This window comes from Eublepharis macularius, chromosome 7 (genome assembly GCF_028583425.1).
Source record: "Eublepharis macularius isolate TG4126 chromosome 7, MPM_Emac_v1.0, whole genome shotgun sequence".
NCBI classification, from domain to species: domain Eukaryota; kingdom Metazoa; phylum Chordata; class Lepidosauria; order Squamata; family Eublepharidae; genus Eublepharis; species Eublepharis macularius.
The window spans coordinates 125,816,741-125,833,868 of record NC_072796.1 but is presented as its reverse complement, the minus strand read 5'-3'; the positions used below and the strand labels follow the sequence as shown (position 1 = coordinate 125,833,868).

Here is a 17,128-nt window from a genome sequence, read left to right as displayed (position 1 = left end):
AGAGATGGGCAAGAACCGAAATATAAACCAAAATTAAGCAAGAACCAGGCTGGTTCGTGGTTCACAAACCAGCGGTTCATCAGATCCCATTTCTGATGAACCGCCATGAACTTTAGGCTGGTTCGTTTGGTTCATTTTTTGGTTCATCATTACAGACAGCCTGGTGCCAATCAATCAGTTTCCTAGGCAACAGGGGATGGACTTCCTGCAGACCTTCTGCTGGCCCGGAAGTGAACTTCTGCTGGCCCAGAAGTGACCTTCTGCTGACCCAGAACTGATGATTTTCTGACCTGGATGTGCCATTTTCACAAACCAAACAAACTGGTTCATGAACCAGGGGCAGGTTCGTGAAAGTTCGTGGTTCATGAAATTTGATGAACCACAAATCACATGGTTCGGGTTTTTTTCTGGTTCATGCCCATCTCTACTGCTGATACCTTTTCTGGTGCCTACCAAGTGTTTTTAGAAAGTGAGTGGGGCCAGGTGGGCCTTTTGCCAAGCATTACTTCTGATCAGCCATTGGAGATTTGATTGGCTATGCAGATTTTTAAAAACAGTGCTTTGGCAAAAGCTTCTTCCACAGCACAAGGATCTTTACTGTGTGACTGAAGGTAAGCTGTAGCAGCCATTTTGTGCTGGCAATGCCTCCTGCAGCAGCCATTTTGTGGCTGCGCCCACCACACTGTGTCAAAATTCTAAATGTGTCCATAGGGTCAAAAAGGTTAGGGACCCCTGGACTAAGATTTTCATGTACGAGGTGGCCATTCGAGTTGTATCAACTACCCAAAGAGAAAAGAAGAATTGCTGGGAACTTCTGCTTCTGGTCTAGACTTCACTTTATCCCACTGTCTTTCTTTGACATATAAGAAATATCACTATGTTTATTTTGCAACTACAGCTATAAAAGCGATCCAAGTCAGCAGCTGCCTTTTCTCTGACACCGATGAAGTTTGAATCAAGTTCATTAATTTCTTTTCCCCCTGTGACAGCCTGTCCATTCTCCACTCCATGCGTTCTGCAAGTGCCTATTCTTAATTCTCCTTCCATCATTCTCTCATACCCTAGACTTATTTCTAGTGACAGTTTTGTCTAGAGGTGACAATTCTTTGCTGACAAGTACATCCTTCAGCAGTCTGGATAAGAACAATGACTAACAGACAAGCTCTTTCAGGTAAATTGTTTTTGTATCATTGCCTGCATCATAGAAGGCCTCGGCCTCTATGCCCTGTTGCTGGCCCTCCAGAGTATCTGCTTGGCTGCTGTGTGAAACAGGATGCTGAACTAGATGGACCACTGGCCTGTTCAGTATGTTCTTAAAAACAACACTACAATCACCAAGGCTAGGGGCCACTTTGTGCTTTAGCATCACAATACCTCTTCCTCCAAGACCCTGAGGCACCAAAGCTACTGGTTGAGGCCGCATCGTCATACATAAATTCTCCTTCTTCCCCTTCTTGACCAGTAGGTATCTCTTGCTGGAGGCTGTCAGTGTCTTCATGATCACCTGGTGAATGGAGGGGGGAAATGAACTTGTCATCTGTAAACAAGGAGCCTAGCGCAGCAGCCTTCAGTTCCTGGGTTGAGGACTCTCAGGTGGGTTCTGGAGCCCTTCCTTTGGGGTCACAAGCTCCCCACTTTTTGCTGCCCTTTGGAAGGTGCTTTTGCAGAGAGAACAAGGCTGCCATGACTCCTGCCTCTCTTCGTATGCATGCTGAGAGGAACAGCAGAACAGCAAAGGGAGATCTTCCACGGCTTTGACCCTTGTCTTTGTCCTAACCTTGCTTTTTTCCCCAAGCCCCAGCTCCTTTGGTCTGCAGCCTTGACAACTGGGCCTGAGGCTGAAAACGTTAAATAGCCAAGAAATACTGGCCAGTATTATTGGTGTGCATACTTCAGCAACATCTGGCATCTTCTTCCAGTCTAAGGAGCTTGTTACGGACACTCCATCAGAGGAAAACTTCAAGATTTGCTGGGGTAGTGGTAGCACATGTCAATGAATACATTGACTAAGCCTCCCTCCGTGGCTTGCATATCTGAGCATGCTGACTCACTGCACCTGACACTTGAAAAGCCAACCATCTGGAAACACCCATCTGGGTTGACGGGTCTGGGTGATCATGTATTAGGCACTTTATCAGTTATTTCTGAGGCTCCACTGAGGGCCAAACTACAAGTGATGCCTGACACAGGTTGGACACTTTTCAGCTTCCCTCAAGTTTTGATGGGAAATGTATGCGTCCTGGTCTTGCAGCTTGGCTCTCCAACTGCTGTCTAATGGACTTTTCAACTGTCACTTGTCCAACATTCTGCCAAGCTGCCTACATTTCCCATCAAAACTTGAGGGAAGCTGACAAGTGTCCAACTGGTGTCAGGTGTCACTTGTAGTTTGGCCCTGAGTGAATTGCCCTGTGACGTTAGGAATAAGGACACCTCACGCTTGTTCTTTGTTTGCTGTAATATTGACCTAGTAGGTCTTACCTACGGCTCCTTTGTTTGCGATGGTTAACCCCTTGTCTCCTTTCTTCTTCTTCTTCAGCTTTATTCCAGAAAAGAGCCCTTTTCTGTAAAAAAAAGGAGAGCACCTTTTCTTTAAAAAAAAGTCATAGAAATATTAGCAAATTGTTTTCTCTAAATTCAGAACTGATTTTATTTAATAGCATGCTGAGCTTTATTTATTTGAACCGCCTGCATTTTCAAGACCGCCTTTCTACAAATTTTTTTTTTACTTTCATGGCCAGGAACAATAATACAATCAATTAAAGAATCATAATAAAAGCAATAAAAAGAACAATAAAATCATTTCAAACGGCACTGGTAAGTGATGACAGCAACTCTGACTGCCATATTCAACAATCAAAAGCAAATCTGGTCAAAAAGTGTTTTCAAGGCACTTCAGTTCTCCAGTCTGGCAGATTTCTTATGGGAGAGGTTTCCACAGTTTTAGAGCTGTAACAGAAAAAGCCCTCAGGTGGTTGCTGCCAGATTTCAGTGTTCAAGGGTGTGGGTACTAAGAAGAAAGGAATCTCTCGAATATCCTGAACCAATGATATAAAGAGCTTAAAAATAAGTATCAGTATTTTGAATTTGGCCTAAAAATGGAAACTTTTCTGTCAATCTAGTAGTGTAATCTCCAATAGTTCGTTCTGTTTAATTGACCATGGCTCATTCCACAGACTATCCAAAACTGAATTTTTCAAGAGGGTTTTTTCACCCAGATAATAAGGCTGTGCTTTAAGTCATGGCTCAGAGAGACCCTTTGATAAAGAGACAGGGACTGTAGACTGTACTATAGGGTATTGTGCATTGGTGTAGCTATGCTCCTACCGGGTAGTCTCTGTTTAATATGTCATGTCAAATTACTTACATTCTGTTGCAGAAGTTTTTCATCTCTGTATTTGGAATTATGATTGTTTTCAAATTTCTGCAATACAACCGCCTATTGTATTGTTTATTGACCGTCCCAGCCATTGATTCTGTTTATTTACACTGTATAATCTGCCTTGAGTCTCAGTGAGAAAGGTGGATTATAAATAACAGAAAGAAAGAAAGAAAGAAAGAAAGAAAGAAAGAAAGAAAGAAAGAAAGAAAGAAAGAAAGAAAGAAAGAAAGAAAGAAAGAAAGAAAGAAAGAAAGAAAGAAAGAAAGAAAGAAAGAAAGAAAGAAAGAAAGAAAGAAAGAAAGAAAGAAAGAAATGGACAAGGATGAACTTCTGATCTGGTTACAACTGTAGATCCCAGATCCAGCCTGGATTACTTATTTTCTGTTTTACAGGGACTCTCATTTATTTGGGTGGCAGCCAGAAGCAGGACAAGGAGTGGGAAGAACTGCTGGGTGGATTTCTGATAAAGCACAAGCTCATGAAGATATCAGACTCTGTACTTCACTTTATTGCCCTAATATAGTTATACGGATTAAATCATACGATCATGGAAGGAGGTTTAGAACCCTGGTATATAAGAAAAGCATTGCTCGATCAAACCAATGATCTGTTTAGATTAGCACCATCTCGCTTGCAGGAGCCAGCATGAAACACCCCCCAATCCCAACAAGTGATAGTCAGAGTGGCATACTGCCTCTGATGCTGGGGTGGTGGAGGCCTCCTTCGCTGCCCTGCAGGCCCGTGCAGCAGAAGAGAAGGCCAAAAATGCCCTTTCCACCCCTCAAATGGCAGCCACAGCTGCCATTTGAGGGGCAGGAGGGCCCTTTTCCTCCTTTCTGTCCCTCAAATGGCAGCTGCAGCTGCCATTTGAGGGGCAGGAGGGCCCTTTCCCTCCACTGCCGCATAGGCCTGCAGGGCGGTGAAGGCCTCAACCACCCTAGCATCAGATGGAATGTAAGTGGGGGGCTGGGGGTGAGGGGTTGGGCCATTTAAAGGGCCCTGCCACTTGCAAGCTGATGGTTTAAAGGGCCCTGCCACTTGCAAGTAGCAGGAAAGTTCCCCCCTGGGGAAATGGCCATTTAAACTGGCCCTTTAATACAAACCAAACGAACCAGTAGTCCAGTTCATGGAAGTTCGTGGAAACGAGCTTCCATGAACCCTGGCTTGCGAACCCCAAACCGGGCTGGTTCATGGTTTGTTTTGGTTCATATTTAGGTTCGTGCTCATCTCTATAAAGGAGTACTTTCTTTGGTCTTTCTTGAATCTACTGCTGATCAACCTCATTGGGTGCCCATGAGTTCTAATACTGTGAAAGACACAACAAAAGTTTCACACATGTATCCCTAGCACGACAGGAAATTATGCATAAAAATGGCAGCCATGCATGTAGTTCTTCTGCATGGTCTAGCTTCTGCAGATACTCCAAATCAGAGATTTGCAACTTATGACTCTAGAGCGAAATGTGGTTCAGCACAAAGCCAAGCAGGGTAATTTTAAAAAGAAAAAGTTAAGATATATCAGAGGGGTAGGTAGGATGCTAGAAGATCCCATTTTTGAAAAGAATGGCAAGCAAAGATTCTTACCGGGCTTAAGGGTTGCATAGAGATCACAGAGGTAAACAACTGCCAGTAATGCAAACCATGTCCAGATGTATGCCAGTGCACTAAAACAATAATGCAGGGTGTGTATATGTATTACTTATTGGGAGACCTCACATGTGCACCTTCCCAATACTTGCAACAACCAGTGTTTGGGATGTGGAAACTTAATGGATTATTAATCAACAAGTAATATTAAATAGTATCGTTTCATTTCACAGAATCACAGAGTTGGAAGGGGCCATACAGACCTTCTAGTCCAACCCTCTGCCCAATGCAGAATGAGCCTAAAGCATCCCTGACAAATATTCGTCCAGCCTCTTCTTGAAAACCGCCAGTGAAGGGGAGCTCACTACCTCCCTAGGCAGCTGATTCCACCTCTAAACTACTCTGACCATGAAAAAGTTTTTCCTAATATCCAGCCGGTACCTTTCTACATGTAATTTAAGCCCGTTGCTTTGGGTCCTACCCTCTGCTGCCAACTGGAACAGCTCCTTGCCCTCCTCCAAATGACAGCCTTTCAAATATTTAAAGAGAGCAATCATGTCCACCCTCAGTCTCCTCTTCTCCAAACGAAACAAACCCAAGGCCCTCAGCCTTTCCTCGTTAGGGCTGGATCCAGATCCCTGATCATCCTCGTTGCTCTCTTCTGCACCTTCTCAATTTTGTCCACATCCTTTTTGAAGTGGGGCCTCCAGAACTGCACACAATACTCCAGGTATGGCCTGACCAAGGCAGTACAGAGAGGGACTATGACCTCCTGCGATTTTGATGTAATGGCCCCTTTGATACAACCCAAAACTGAGTTTGCCTTTTTTGCCACTGTATCACACTGACTGCTCATATTTAGTTTACAGTCCACTCTTACCCCAAGATCTCTTTCGCATATACTACTATCCAGTATTTCTGCAAATTGAATGTTTTTTTTTTACTGGCTCTTTGTTGAATTCTTGCTCTGACTTGTGACATACTGTCTATCTTTAATTATACAAGGTTGCAGTGTGCATGTAAAGTGCCGTCAAGTCGCAGCCGATTTATGGAAACTCCATAGGGATTTTAGGGCAAGAGAGGTTCGGAAGTGGTTTGCCATTGCCTGCCTCTGTGTCGTAACCCTGGTCTTCCCTGGTGGTTTTTCCTCCGAGTACTAACCAGGGCTGATCCTGCTTAGCGTCTGAGACTGGGGTAGCTTGGGCCATCTGAGGTTGCATACCTTGCTCTGAATACTGCCCATCAATTGTTTGGGATACTGAACAAGTGGTTGTATTCAGAGTTAAGGGGTTGGATACATGTGACATGAGTCAGGTCAGGAGTGCCCAACCTGACTTGTAGTCACATTATGATTAGGGGAACTCACCTTCAAAGCAATCCTTTGCTCCATTTGGCTTAAGAGAGCTGGGGAAGGGGCTTCAAGTTCAGACTTCCTTCTGCACTGTTTTGCCGGCAGAAAAGCCTCAGAGTGCCTCTTTGCCCTGCGTGTGGAGCTGAGGCCATTCTCGCGGGTGAACAGAAGAACACAGGAGGGAAACATACGTGTGACTAGAAACTCAGCTGAATTATTGATTGACTATTTGGAGCCTGGCTGCAGCACAACCTGTGACTTTAAGCGGGGAAGTGGCATTATGATGCAATTACTTGCCTTGTATATATTGCATACTTTGACAGGTGTATATCTGGTCAACGCTGTTAAATTTTAAAAAGGAATGAACCATTTCAAACACTCAGGCAGCAGTGTCCTGCTTTTAGATTTCAAAGGTGCAGCTTTCCAGCTGACTTGCCCCAAGTCTACACTACCTCTCCTATACACCACCCCATTTCAATCGCATCTTTGCAGAAGCCATCTGATATTATCTGGCGCTTCTCTAAGCAATCGCATGGTTGCTGCTGAAAGTTCAATTTAAAACAAGGCTGCAAAAATATCCATTTGGTCCGTCTAAAAGACTGGTAGTCATGTAGATCTTACTAAAACGTGGGTTGAATTGAATTTTCCACCCTGTCGGCTTTTCCACTTTGTAATGAAACTCTTATATCCGATGTCTTCTAAAGAAATAACGCAACAGATCGGTTGCATAGTGCATATTTTCTTCACAACAAATGGGAGTGGGGATAGGTGTTTTTTATAAATAGTTCCATCGGCTGCAAAAAACCCCTCTCCTCTTTGTGGCAATTTTTCAAAGGTGTGTGTATGTGCGCACACGCGTGCGCAAATGTGTGCATGTGTGTGTACCCCTTCTGCAGAGGCACTTACCAGCACAGGTGCAAGACACACCATCACCATAGTGCGGCAAACGGACAAACCCAGAAAGCTGCCTTCGATTGAGTCAGATCTTTGGTCTATTAAGGTCAATTGTCAGCTCTGACCGGCAGTGGTTCTCCAGGGTCTCAGGTCGTGGTTTTCCATATCACCTCCTACCTGTTCTTTTTTTAACTTGAGTTACCAAAGATTGCACCTGGGACCTTCTGCATGCATACAAAGCAAAGGCACTACCATTTAACCATGGCCTGTCTGAGCCAGCATAATAGAGCAGGTGCCTGTGCTCCATTCCCTACATACATTCAGGAGGGCTGGGCAAGAAGAAGGCTCCCCACCTATTGCTGCCTTTTCTCCCCCTCCACTCTGCCCTCACTATAGGGTTGCCAGCTCCAAGTTGGGAAATTCCTGGAGATCTGGAGGGTGAAACCTGGAGAAACCTGGAAAAAGAGGGGTTTGGGGAGGGAAAGGACCTTGGCATGGCATAATTCCATACAGTTCACCCCCCCCCCAAAGTAGCAATTTTTTCCAGGTGAACTGATCTCTGTGGCCTGGAGACCAGTTGTAATTCCAGGAGATCTCCAGCCACTACCTGGAGGCTGGCAACCCTACCTCACTCTGATACCCAGCTGAAGGGTGCCTCCCCCTTTAATGCCCTCAAATAAGCAGCCCACTCCTACTCTTGCAGATGCAGCAGCAGCAAAGTGGAACACAGAGTGCAAGATATGTACTGGTTGCAGACTGTAATAATAATAATAATAATAATAATAATAATAATAATAATAATAATAATAATAATAATAATAATAATAATAATAAACTTGACTTGACTCGAGTCCACTCTGCTTGCTGTCTGTCCCAAGCCTCTGGCTGCTGAGAAAGAGACAATTAGGAGAAGCAGCAATGCAATGATGGGGATGAAGAAGAGGATAGGAAGTAATAGTGGGGGAAAGAGGAGGAGGAAAGGATGGGGAGGTGGGATGTCACTTCCCTTGTGAGTTCTCTCAGGTCCCCCTCTAGTAAAGATCTATTGCAAGGAGCTATTTGTTCACCTGAATTCCCAACTCTCTTTTTGGTTTTTTAAAGTTGCCTGCTCTTTACATTGTAGAGATAAACTTTTCCCTTTATATCTCTGCAACTCAAAGGGCTAGAGACTTACTTTTAAAAAAGAAATGAATTCAGAGGAGCTAACAGATCATGGCAACAGGTCATTATAACATTATATAGTGCAACAACAATTAATGATCTTTTTTTTAGAAGACACAGTGGTGTGGTGGAGGAACGCTGCAGGGGAAATGATAGCTGACGGAGGAGAAGTGTGCACAAAACTCTTGTGTGGAAGATGTATTGTCGAAGGCTTTCACGGCCGGAGAACGATGGTTGTTGTGGGTTTTCCGGGCTGTATTGCCGTGGTCTTGGCATTGTAGTTCCTGACGTTTCGCCAGCAGCTGTGGCTGGCATCTTCAGAGGTGTAGCACCAAAAGACAGAGATCTCTCAGTGTCACAGTGTGTCACACTGTGTCACAGTGTCACACTGTGACACTGAGAGATCTCTGTCTTTTGGTGCTACACCTCTGAAGATGCCAGCCACAGCTGCTGGCGAAACGTCAGGAACTACAATGCCAAGACCACGGCAATACAGCCCGGAAAACCCACAACAACCATCTTGTGTGGAAGTTCCATCTGGATGTTCTGTCATGAGTGCAAATTCATGGCTGTGATGACATGGAAATTGAGGATCCTCACCATGTGAGCACATAACACTTTTCCGTTTCAGGAATTACGTTTCTAGCACTTATAATAATAATAATAACATTCAATTTATATACCACCTTTCAGGACAACTTAATGCCCACTCAGAGCAGTTTACAAAGTGTGTTATTATTATCCTCACAACAATCACCCTGTGAGGTGGGTGGGGCTGAGAGAGCTCTGAGAAGCCGTGACTGACCCAAAATCACCCAGTTGCCTGCAAGTGGAGGAGTGGGGAATCAAACCTGGCTCTCCAGATTAGAGTCCTGCCATTCTTAACCACTACACCAAACTGGCTCTTCAATCCAGCCTACTGGGAGAGTGTACTACATGCAATTGTTTTGGTACACATAGTCGCCATTTTGTCTGAAAATGTCAACATAACTATTTTGCAGCTTCAGTACACACCAGCTGAAAACCAGACTGAAACTGAGATAACTGAGCCAGAAACCTAAAACCAGAAAAGGGTATAGTACTAAGTGAACTGCAACAGCTAAGCAAAAATCACTAACTTCTAACAACCCACTCCAGATGACTAATTCTGGCCAATTAGCTGCTCTGAGCAGAGGTATTTCAACATGAGATTGCTCCGGGACAGGTCCTTCCTACATACCCATTTCTATGGTAAAAACCATACAGATGGGTAAATTCCTAGAGCATCATGATGCCCTTCTGGGTACAAACCGGAAATAATGCTGCAACATTGCTCCCCACCACCAAAATTCTCCTGCTGTTTGCCAGCATGTAGCTGGCACCCCTACTCCTGTCGTCCATCACATTAACTCTCAATACCTTTCTTCTAACTTCGACATCTGGACAGCTTCATACTTCAGCAGTATATGTTTTTCTCCCTTTAATACACTATTAATATATCACGACAGAGCAAGACTGCAGGATACAGACGGACACGTTACAAATTGAAGGAGATGATCTCCAAGTATGCGAGCACTCTCTATTTAATGGTTTCTCATTTTCAAGTAATTGAAAACACATTTTTCTTAACAAAATGTAACGTTTATGCAGAAGAGCAACCTGAATAAATGGATCAACCCACCCCATCCTGTTGGCCAGAATCTTTGGCTAATCTGTTATTTGCTGGTTTATATAAGCAGAATTTTCCAGAGGGGCAAAAAGGGATATTTCAAGTCAGGAAGAGAATGACGCAAGGAGTAATAGGGTTGCCAGCTGGAACTAGCAAATCCCAGAAGGAATTGGGGAGCAGGGTCAAGCATGCTGACATTGCACTGGTGAATGACGACATTTCTGGTGAAAAAACAGGAGTGATGTCAGTACATCTAGGATTAGCCTAAAACTCTATAGTTAAACCACAGAGTTTGAGTTGAATTCTAGCATAGAAGCATTCAGTCCTAGCAACCCTGACATAACAATGTCACTTCTGGGTTTTTGCTGGAAATGATGTTGTGTACTGGCACACACACACCCCGATCCCCCCCATTGTCTCCTGCCAGCCTTAGAAGTGCCAGCAGGGAATGGGAGTAAGATCAAGAGACCTGCCTCCCCCTCAATGAAAACTTAAGTTCCCTCTCCCCACGCCCCATGGCCCCAGTCCAAATTGGGCCCACATAGGTCCTGGAAATACAGACTTCCCAGAACAGATCTGTTGATCTGACTCAGGGACATACCTGGGGAAAATGTATTGTGCAGTTCAGCCCAAAGGAATTATTGTTTCCTTGACTTGAAATGGTTTGCAGCCATTGCTGGGTGAGGCAGATCCAGCCCTGGTAATGCATGTTTTTGTAACAGCTAGATTCCTGTAACGTGCTCTATTTGAGGCTAATTGGAATATGGTCCAGAAGGTACCGAGCCACAGCTTCCTGATCAAAGAGAGCCCATCCCTTCTAAATGAAGCAGATGGAAGCCTTTGCCCATCACAGAAGCAAACTTCAGCCAAGCATTTCATGCATTATGTAAAGGCAAAGCTGCATTTGCCATCAAGAGGACACTCAGCAGGGAGCAAAAGCGCCTAGGCATAAAATAAACAGTCCATAAAATGAAAACGTACATCACAAAACACAGCTTTTCCTTGGTGTCTTTTGAGGCACTTGATTCTACTCTGTACTTAACTTTCTTGTGTACTTAACTTTCTAGCTTTAATCAAAGTGGGTAAAAGAATTACATTCCATGGTTAAGAAAACTAGAGGCTTGTAAGCACAACAGTAAATGAGCCAAATGAGGAAGTCACCTCCATCCAATGCAAAGATATATACCGCCAAAGAAATTTGCATCTTAATCCTCTACAACTGAGAATACGGATAAATGTAATCGGTATGTATTTTCAAAATCCCCAAATTCAGTATATACTAGTAAAGTTCTGCACCCTGAGAACACTTTCCCGGGAATAAGCCCCACTGAATAGCCCTGAGTAGGATTCTCAGAATTGCTCTTCCAATCTGAAGATTGCTCTCCCAGTTTTCAATGATCTCAGTTCATACTGAGCCTGCAGTTTAGATCCTAATAGAAGCAAACTGCAGTAAAGTATAATGACACAATTACAACACAGAACTAAAATATTAAAACTAAAGCAGGAACATCAGCTCTCGCTCGCTCGCTCGCTCTCTCCCCCCTTCTTACTCAAAGTTTTGTAGAAAAATACCATTCTACCAAAAATCCATCAACACAGAAGCCATACTTATGCCCCAATCTAGTGAGGACAATTTAAACCAGCAGGCTGGATTTTACTCAGAAAAAGTGTGCAATCTTAATTGGATGTACAATTTCTAAAAAGCACATTAGCCTTTCAACTAACCCCTGAGTATTCTTTGACTTTACCTGTGGGATTGTGGAGTGCCCTCTGAGGAGTCCATTTCTATGACAACTGCTTTCCAGCACTTGCTTCTCACATACTGAACCTATTCCCTCCACCTCACATGTGTACTTGAGATTTCTTTACTTCTAAGTGATGGGTTAGTCAGATGTGCAAACACAATCCCAGAATGGAGAACCAGCCAATTGTGCAAACATTAGCTTGCCTTGGCTCTACTAGAAGCTCGTTTCTCAAATGTTAGGTCCCAACAAAAAGGAAAAAAGAAAAAAAAGAACATGAGGGGAGACAATAGTTTACTTCTTTATCTTGTGGTACTTCACAAGATAAAGGGACAAGGTAATTCAAGGTGGAACAACACATTACCAAAACAAACAAACAAAAACACTATGACTTCTCCTGAAAATGACGGTTTTGAGTCAGGTGTTTTCCCCCACTGTTACATACTTCCCCCATAGTTCAGCTTTTGTTGTGTCCTGATGTTATTGATGTGCCTTTCCCTTCCCTTGCTAGTTCCAGTCAAATAATGGGGCAGGAGTATTGAAATGCTTAGTATCAGGGCTCATTTCGAGGGGGAACGCACAGGAACGCAGTTCCGGCAGTTCCCCAAAGAGGTCACATGTCAGGTGGCCCCGCCCACCTGACTGTCAGCCATTTTGGGCCCATTTCGGCTTCTGATGGGTAGTAGATCACTCTCCCACTTATCAACGGCCTGATCCTGACCATTTTGGGCCCCTTTTCAGCCATTTTCAGCCCCCTTTTGCCATTTTGGGCCCAATTTCAGCCCTGAATGGCCAGGATTGTGTCTAAAACAGCCAGAATAGGTGATGTCAGGGGGTGTGGCATATGCAAATCAGTTATACTAATGACACACTTCCGATAATGGTAAGAGGCATGGCATATGCTAATGAGCTATGCTAATGAGTTCCTCCAGCTTTTTTTCTACGAAATGACCCCTTCTTAGAATAAATACCATTAGGATTGAAAGTTATGTGTTGGAGGGGTGCTTAGCAGCTTCCCTGTGTCTGTGCTGTTCTGCACTGAACTTGCTGGTAACAAATGGAGATGTCATTAAAAGGACCCATTTTAAGTCTGTCTCCAAAACTGAAAGGCCAATATGGAGTACTAACAGCTGGGGCCATGGGTGTCATTTTGATACTGCAGGAACTTGCTCAGGTTAAATAATTTGGTGTGTAATAATAATATCATGAATTCATGTTATCAGCTGAGCAGCTAATATACCGGGATACAAGATATGTGAAAAACAAAAGTACTTCCCGTCGTTCTATGTTTCCTGGTATGAGTAATATTAATCCCTATTGACTGAGCTCCACCCCCTTGGCTAACTTAGTGGAAAACTATTAATACTTAGGAGGTTCTCACCGACTGATAAGTTCAAATTTGTCATGAACTGCTTAGATGGCACTAGGCAAGCCACCCTCTCTCCTTCTCAGCCGCTGTCCTTCAGTAAGAAGACTGGCCAATCTTACAGCACTTTTCTAAGGGATGAGGAAGTCATGTCATCTGGAAGATCTGCAACTGGGTCTCCCAGTGTATTTTTAAATGTTAAAAAGCAGCTCCAGAACGTGTGATTTGGATCACACTCGCAGTGCTGGAGGGGGGATTCACTTTTGCCTCTGTTCTGTTTAATAATGGACCCCCTCCCCAACTACTATGGGAAAAAATACAGGTACAGTTTAGGTACCTATTTTTTGTTGCTACTGTGGCTAATAACAGCTTGAGGTAGGGCTGGCAGTCCCCCAATAGGGGTGGAGGATCTCCAGTTCCCAGCTCCTGTCCCCAGCTTCCAGTCCCCTGGCCAGTGGGGATGAAATGACCAGGGAACAGGCCCAGGAGACAAAACACTTCCCAGGTCAACACGCAGCAGGTGCACGCCTGCCAGGCACAATGACATCACTTCCTTAAGTGACGTCATGCCCGGTAGCAGGTATGTTCCCATACTTCACAGGGGAGCAAACTGACCCCTGTGCAGCATGGGAGCATGCCCGCCACCAGGTGTGATAATGTCACTTCCAGAAATGACATCATGATGCGTGCCCTTTGCACATGTGCAAGGATCACCCAAGGTAAGTGCCAGGGCCCCCTCCCCACTGGGAGGGGAAGGGGACCTGGCAACGCTAGCTTGAGGGGATGATTTATTTGAAAAATACAGGAGAGAATCGTTTAGCCCCACCCCTTGTCCAAGCATTTTGATTCATGATACAATCCCCCCCAAATGATTTTTTTCTGGCCTGAAATGGCACCAAGAGGGCATATTGGCAAATAAGTCATTTCAGGTCAGAAAAACAGCATGGGGTGAAGGCAGGAGCCCTTCCAACACCTGTGTTGCAGTGGTTCTGATCAGAATTGGTGCCCTGCAGTGCTCCAAAAAGGCATTCCACGACTCTACAAAATAAAATCATGTCACTGCTGCCAACCCACAGATAGCATCTTGTCTAGTTTGGGTCATAGATGCAGGGTTTCCTAGGCACCTTATACTTTGGAAAAAAATGAACAAGGCTTAGTTAACACCACCCCACTAACCAGTAACAAAAATAGCTCCTTTGCGCATGAACATCTCATTCATTTGCTTTTTCCTTCATTCTTTCTTCCTTTTTTATTAAATGCATACAAAGGTCGAACAGCAACTCTTCTGTATTTACAAAGGAGGTGTTTCTTTGGGCCTCACGATAAATTTAGGTGGGAACTGCATCTAACCACAACTCATGAGGTATTTATCAGGGCTGTGAAATTAGAGGGCATGCACCAGAAAAGGCGTAGCGAGAACTTGAAAAATGACTCCAGCTCAGCTGTCCAACGTTGGGACAAGGAGCCCACAGGTATCAGTATGTCTTTGTTCCCCCTTGCTGGTATGGAGGACTAAATCCTCACGTCCACTGCTAGTTCAACGTGGTGTTTCAAAGGATGGAAAAGAGAAACGTTATTTATGCCGAAGCTAAAGATTCTTGGAGGTGTAAGTCACATTCAGTGTGGCAAAGTGGCTAGCCCTGGACTTGGAGGTCTTTCACACAGAGGTTTTCCCATTGGTCCGGGTGTCAAACTGCAGTCGTTTTTCTCCAAGCTGCCTCATTACATTGTTTTCCATTTGTTGTCATCCCATGGCTTCTTCATCATTCCTCAGTATTTTCTTGGATCATATCAAAAGCAGGGCTTTTTTTCTGGGAAAAGAGGAGGTGGAACTCAGTGGGTTGCCCTCGGAGAAAATGGTCACATGGCTGGTGGCCCCACCCCTGACCTCCAGACAGAGGGGAGTTGAGATTGCCCTCCGCTCCACATGGCGCGGAGGGCAATCTCAACTCCCCTCGGTCTGGAGATCAGGGGGTGGGGCCACCAGCCATGTGACCATTTTCAAGAGGTTCCAGAACTCTGTTCCCCCGCGTTCCCCCTGAAAAAAAGCCCTGATCAAAAGTGAAAAAGCACAGAAATGAAGAAGAAATCATAGGGTGACAATAAATGGGAAACAACATAGTGAGGAAATTCAGTTCAGCACCCAAACCATCTCCTGGCAAGACATTTTTGGTTTGTTTTGGTATAATACACAAGTAAAAATGTTACTAAAGAATCTTGCTTACATTTTTTTCTTTTGATTGAAACGTAAGTGTGGTGTGCCATCTCCTGCTGACCCTACTTATCACTGGTTATCCATCTGTTGACATACTAGTAATAATAACAGAATGCTTGTAAACATATAGATGTCCTTCTTGGAATAAGTGTTTCGGTGTTGTTGCTTCTGGAACCCAGGTTCTTTGGTAGAGTGACTTGTAGGGTGCAGAATATGAAAGGCTGAAAACTACTTCCTTAGACAATTTACCACTTAGCTGTGAAGTTTATTAGGTGACCTTGGCCCAATCAATTTTTAAAACTTAATCTACCTCTTAGGGATATATATTGCCCTGAGTTCCTTCAAGGAAGATGGAATAAAAATGCAAGTAATAGAGATTAGGGCGCAATGTTTTTTGTTTGATTGGTTGTGGGGGCGTTTTTTTAAAAAAAAAAAATTATTAATTGAAAACATTTACATTCCACACTTGAGTCTTCCTGTCTCATAGTAGCTTAGGATAGTCAGATAAAAACAGTTCAAAGTATAAATTCTAATGACAATATACAAATAAAGCCCAAACCCCAAAAGCTGCAGAAAATTTCAGTGACTAAAAAAAAGTTAAATAAAAGTTAAAATAAAAAAGCAGTGTTTATATTACTCAAGGAAGAAAGAAGTTGGTGATGGTTGGGAGAGGACAACAAAAAACTTGGGAGAGTATGCAAACACTTTCATTCTGCACCTAAATCTCAACAACTTTGAAACAGAATTTGTATTTTTTACCAAAGTTTCATACAGAAAGATAGTGAAGTTCTAAGCAGAGTTACTCCAGTCTAAGCCCATTGAGACTGCAATGGGAGAAATCAGAAGACTGAGACTTTATCCTTAAAGATAAAGTAGCATAAGCTTTCAAGAACCACAGCTGTCTTTGTCAGATGCATCTGATGAAGACAGCTGTGGTTCTCAAAAGCTTATCCGACAATAAAGCTTATCCGACTCTTTACTATTTTGCAACTACAGACTAACACGACTAACTCCTCTGGATTAAAGATAAAGGTGTCTCTCTGGGAACCAAGATCAAGATAATCCAAACTATGGTATTCCCCATTACTATGAATGGATGTGAAAGTTGGATGGTGAAGAAAGCTGACAGGAAAATTGATTCATTTGAAATGTGGTGCTGGAGGAGAGTTTTGTGGATACCGTGGACAGCCAAAAAGACAAATAAGCATGTTCTAGACCAAATCAAGCCTGAATTCTCCCTAAAAGCTAAAATGACAAAACTAAGGCTATCGTATTTTTGATCACATCTTGAAAAGACAAGATTCTCTGGAAAAGTCAATAATGTTAGGAAAAGTGGAAGGCAGTAGGAAAAGAGACCTAAAACAAGATGGCTTGACTCAATAAAAGAAGCCACATCCTCCAGTTTGCAGGATCTGAGCAAGTCTGTTAAAGACAGGATGTTTTGAAGGTCTTTCCTTTATAGTGTCGCCATAGGTTGGAGGTGATTTGACGGCACATAACACACACACAAACCCATTGAAATCAGTGGGGTTAGATTGGAGTGACTCTGCTTAAGATTGCACTGTTGAACAAGGAAGGATAGTCACTTAAATTCTATAGAACTCAGAAAAGTGGCAGATTGGAGTACTGTTGCAGAATTTGGCTTCACAAACAACAAATAAAGCAGGAAGGAAATTTAAGTGGGGATAGTGCAAATTTCACATCAAATTAGTTTGACAGACAATGTTCTACTATGTTCAAATGTGATGATCAGACACAAGCTAATTACTTGGTTTGTTCAGTTCAT

The 17,128-nt window shown here is 43.5% G+C and overlaps 1 protein-coding gene across 1 annotated transcript in view; it reads right to left on the bottom strand.

Annotated features, from left to right (window-relative positions):
* Positions 1 to 17,128, bottom strand: part of FER1L6 (fer-1 like family member 6) — a 133,948-nt gene that overhangs the window by 101,194 nt on the left and 15,626 nt on the right. The window contains exons 2-3 of the mRNA XM_054985903.1: positions 2,479 to 2,561; positions 1,375 to 1,504 (exon numbers count right to left, since the gene is read on the bottom strand). Of these exons, the coding sequence (XP_054841878.1) occupies positions 1,375 to 1,504; positions 2,479 to 2,561 (213 nt within the window). The remainder of the gene's footprint in view (positions 1 to 1,374; positions 1,505 to 2,478; positions 2,562 to 17,128) is intronic.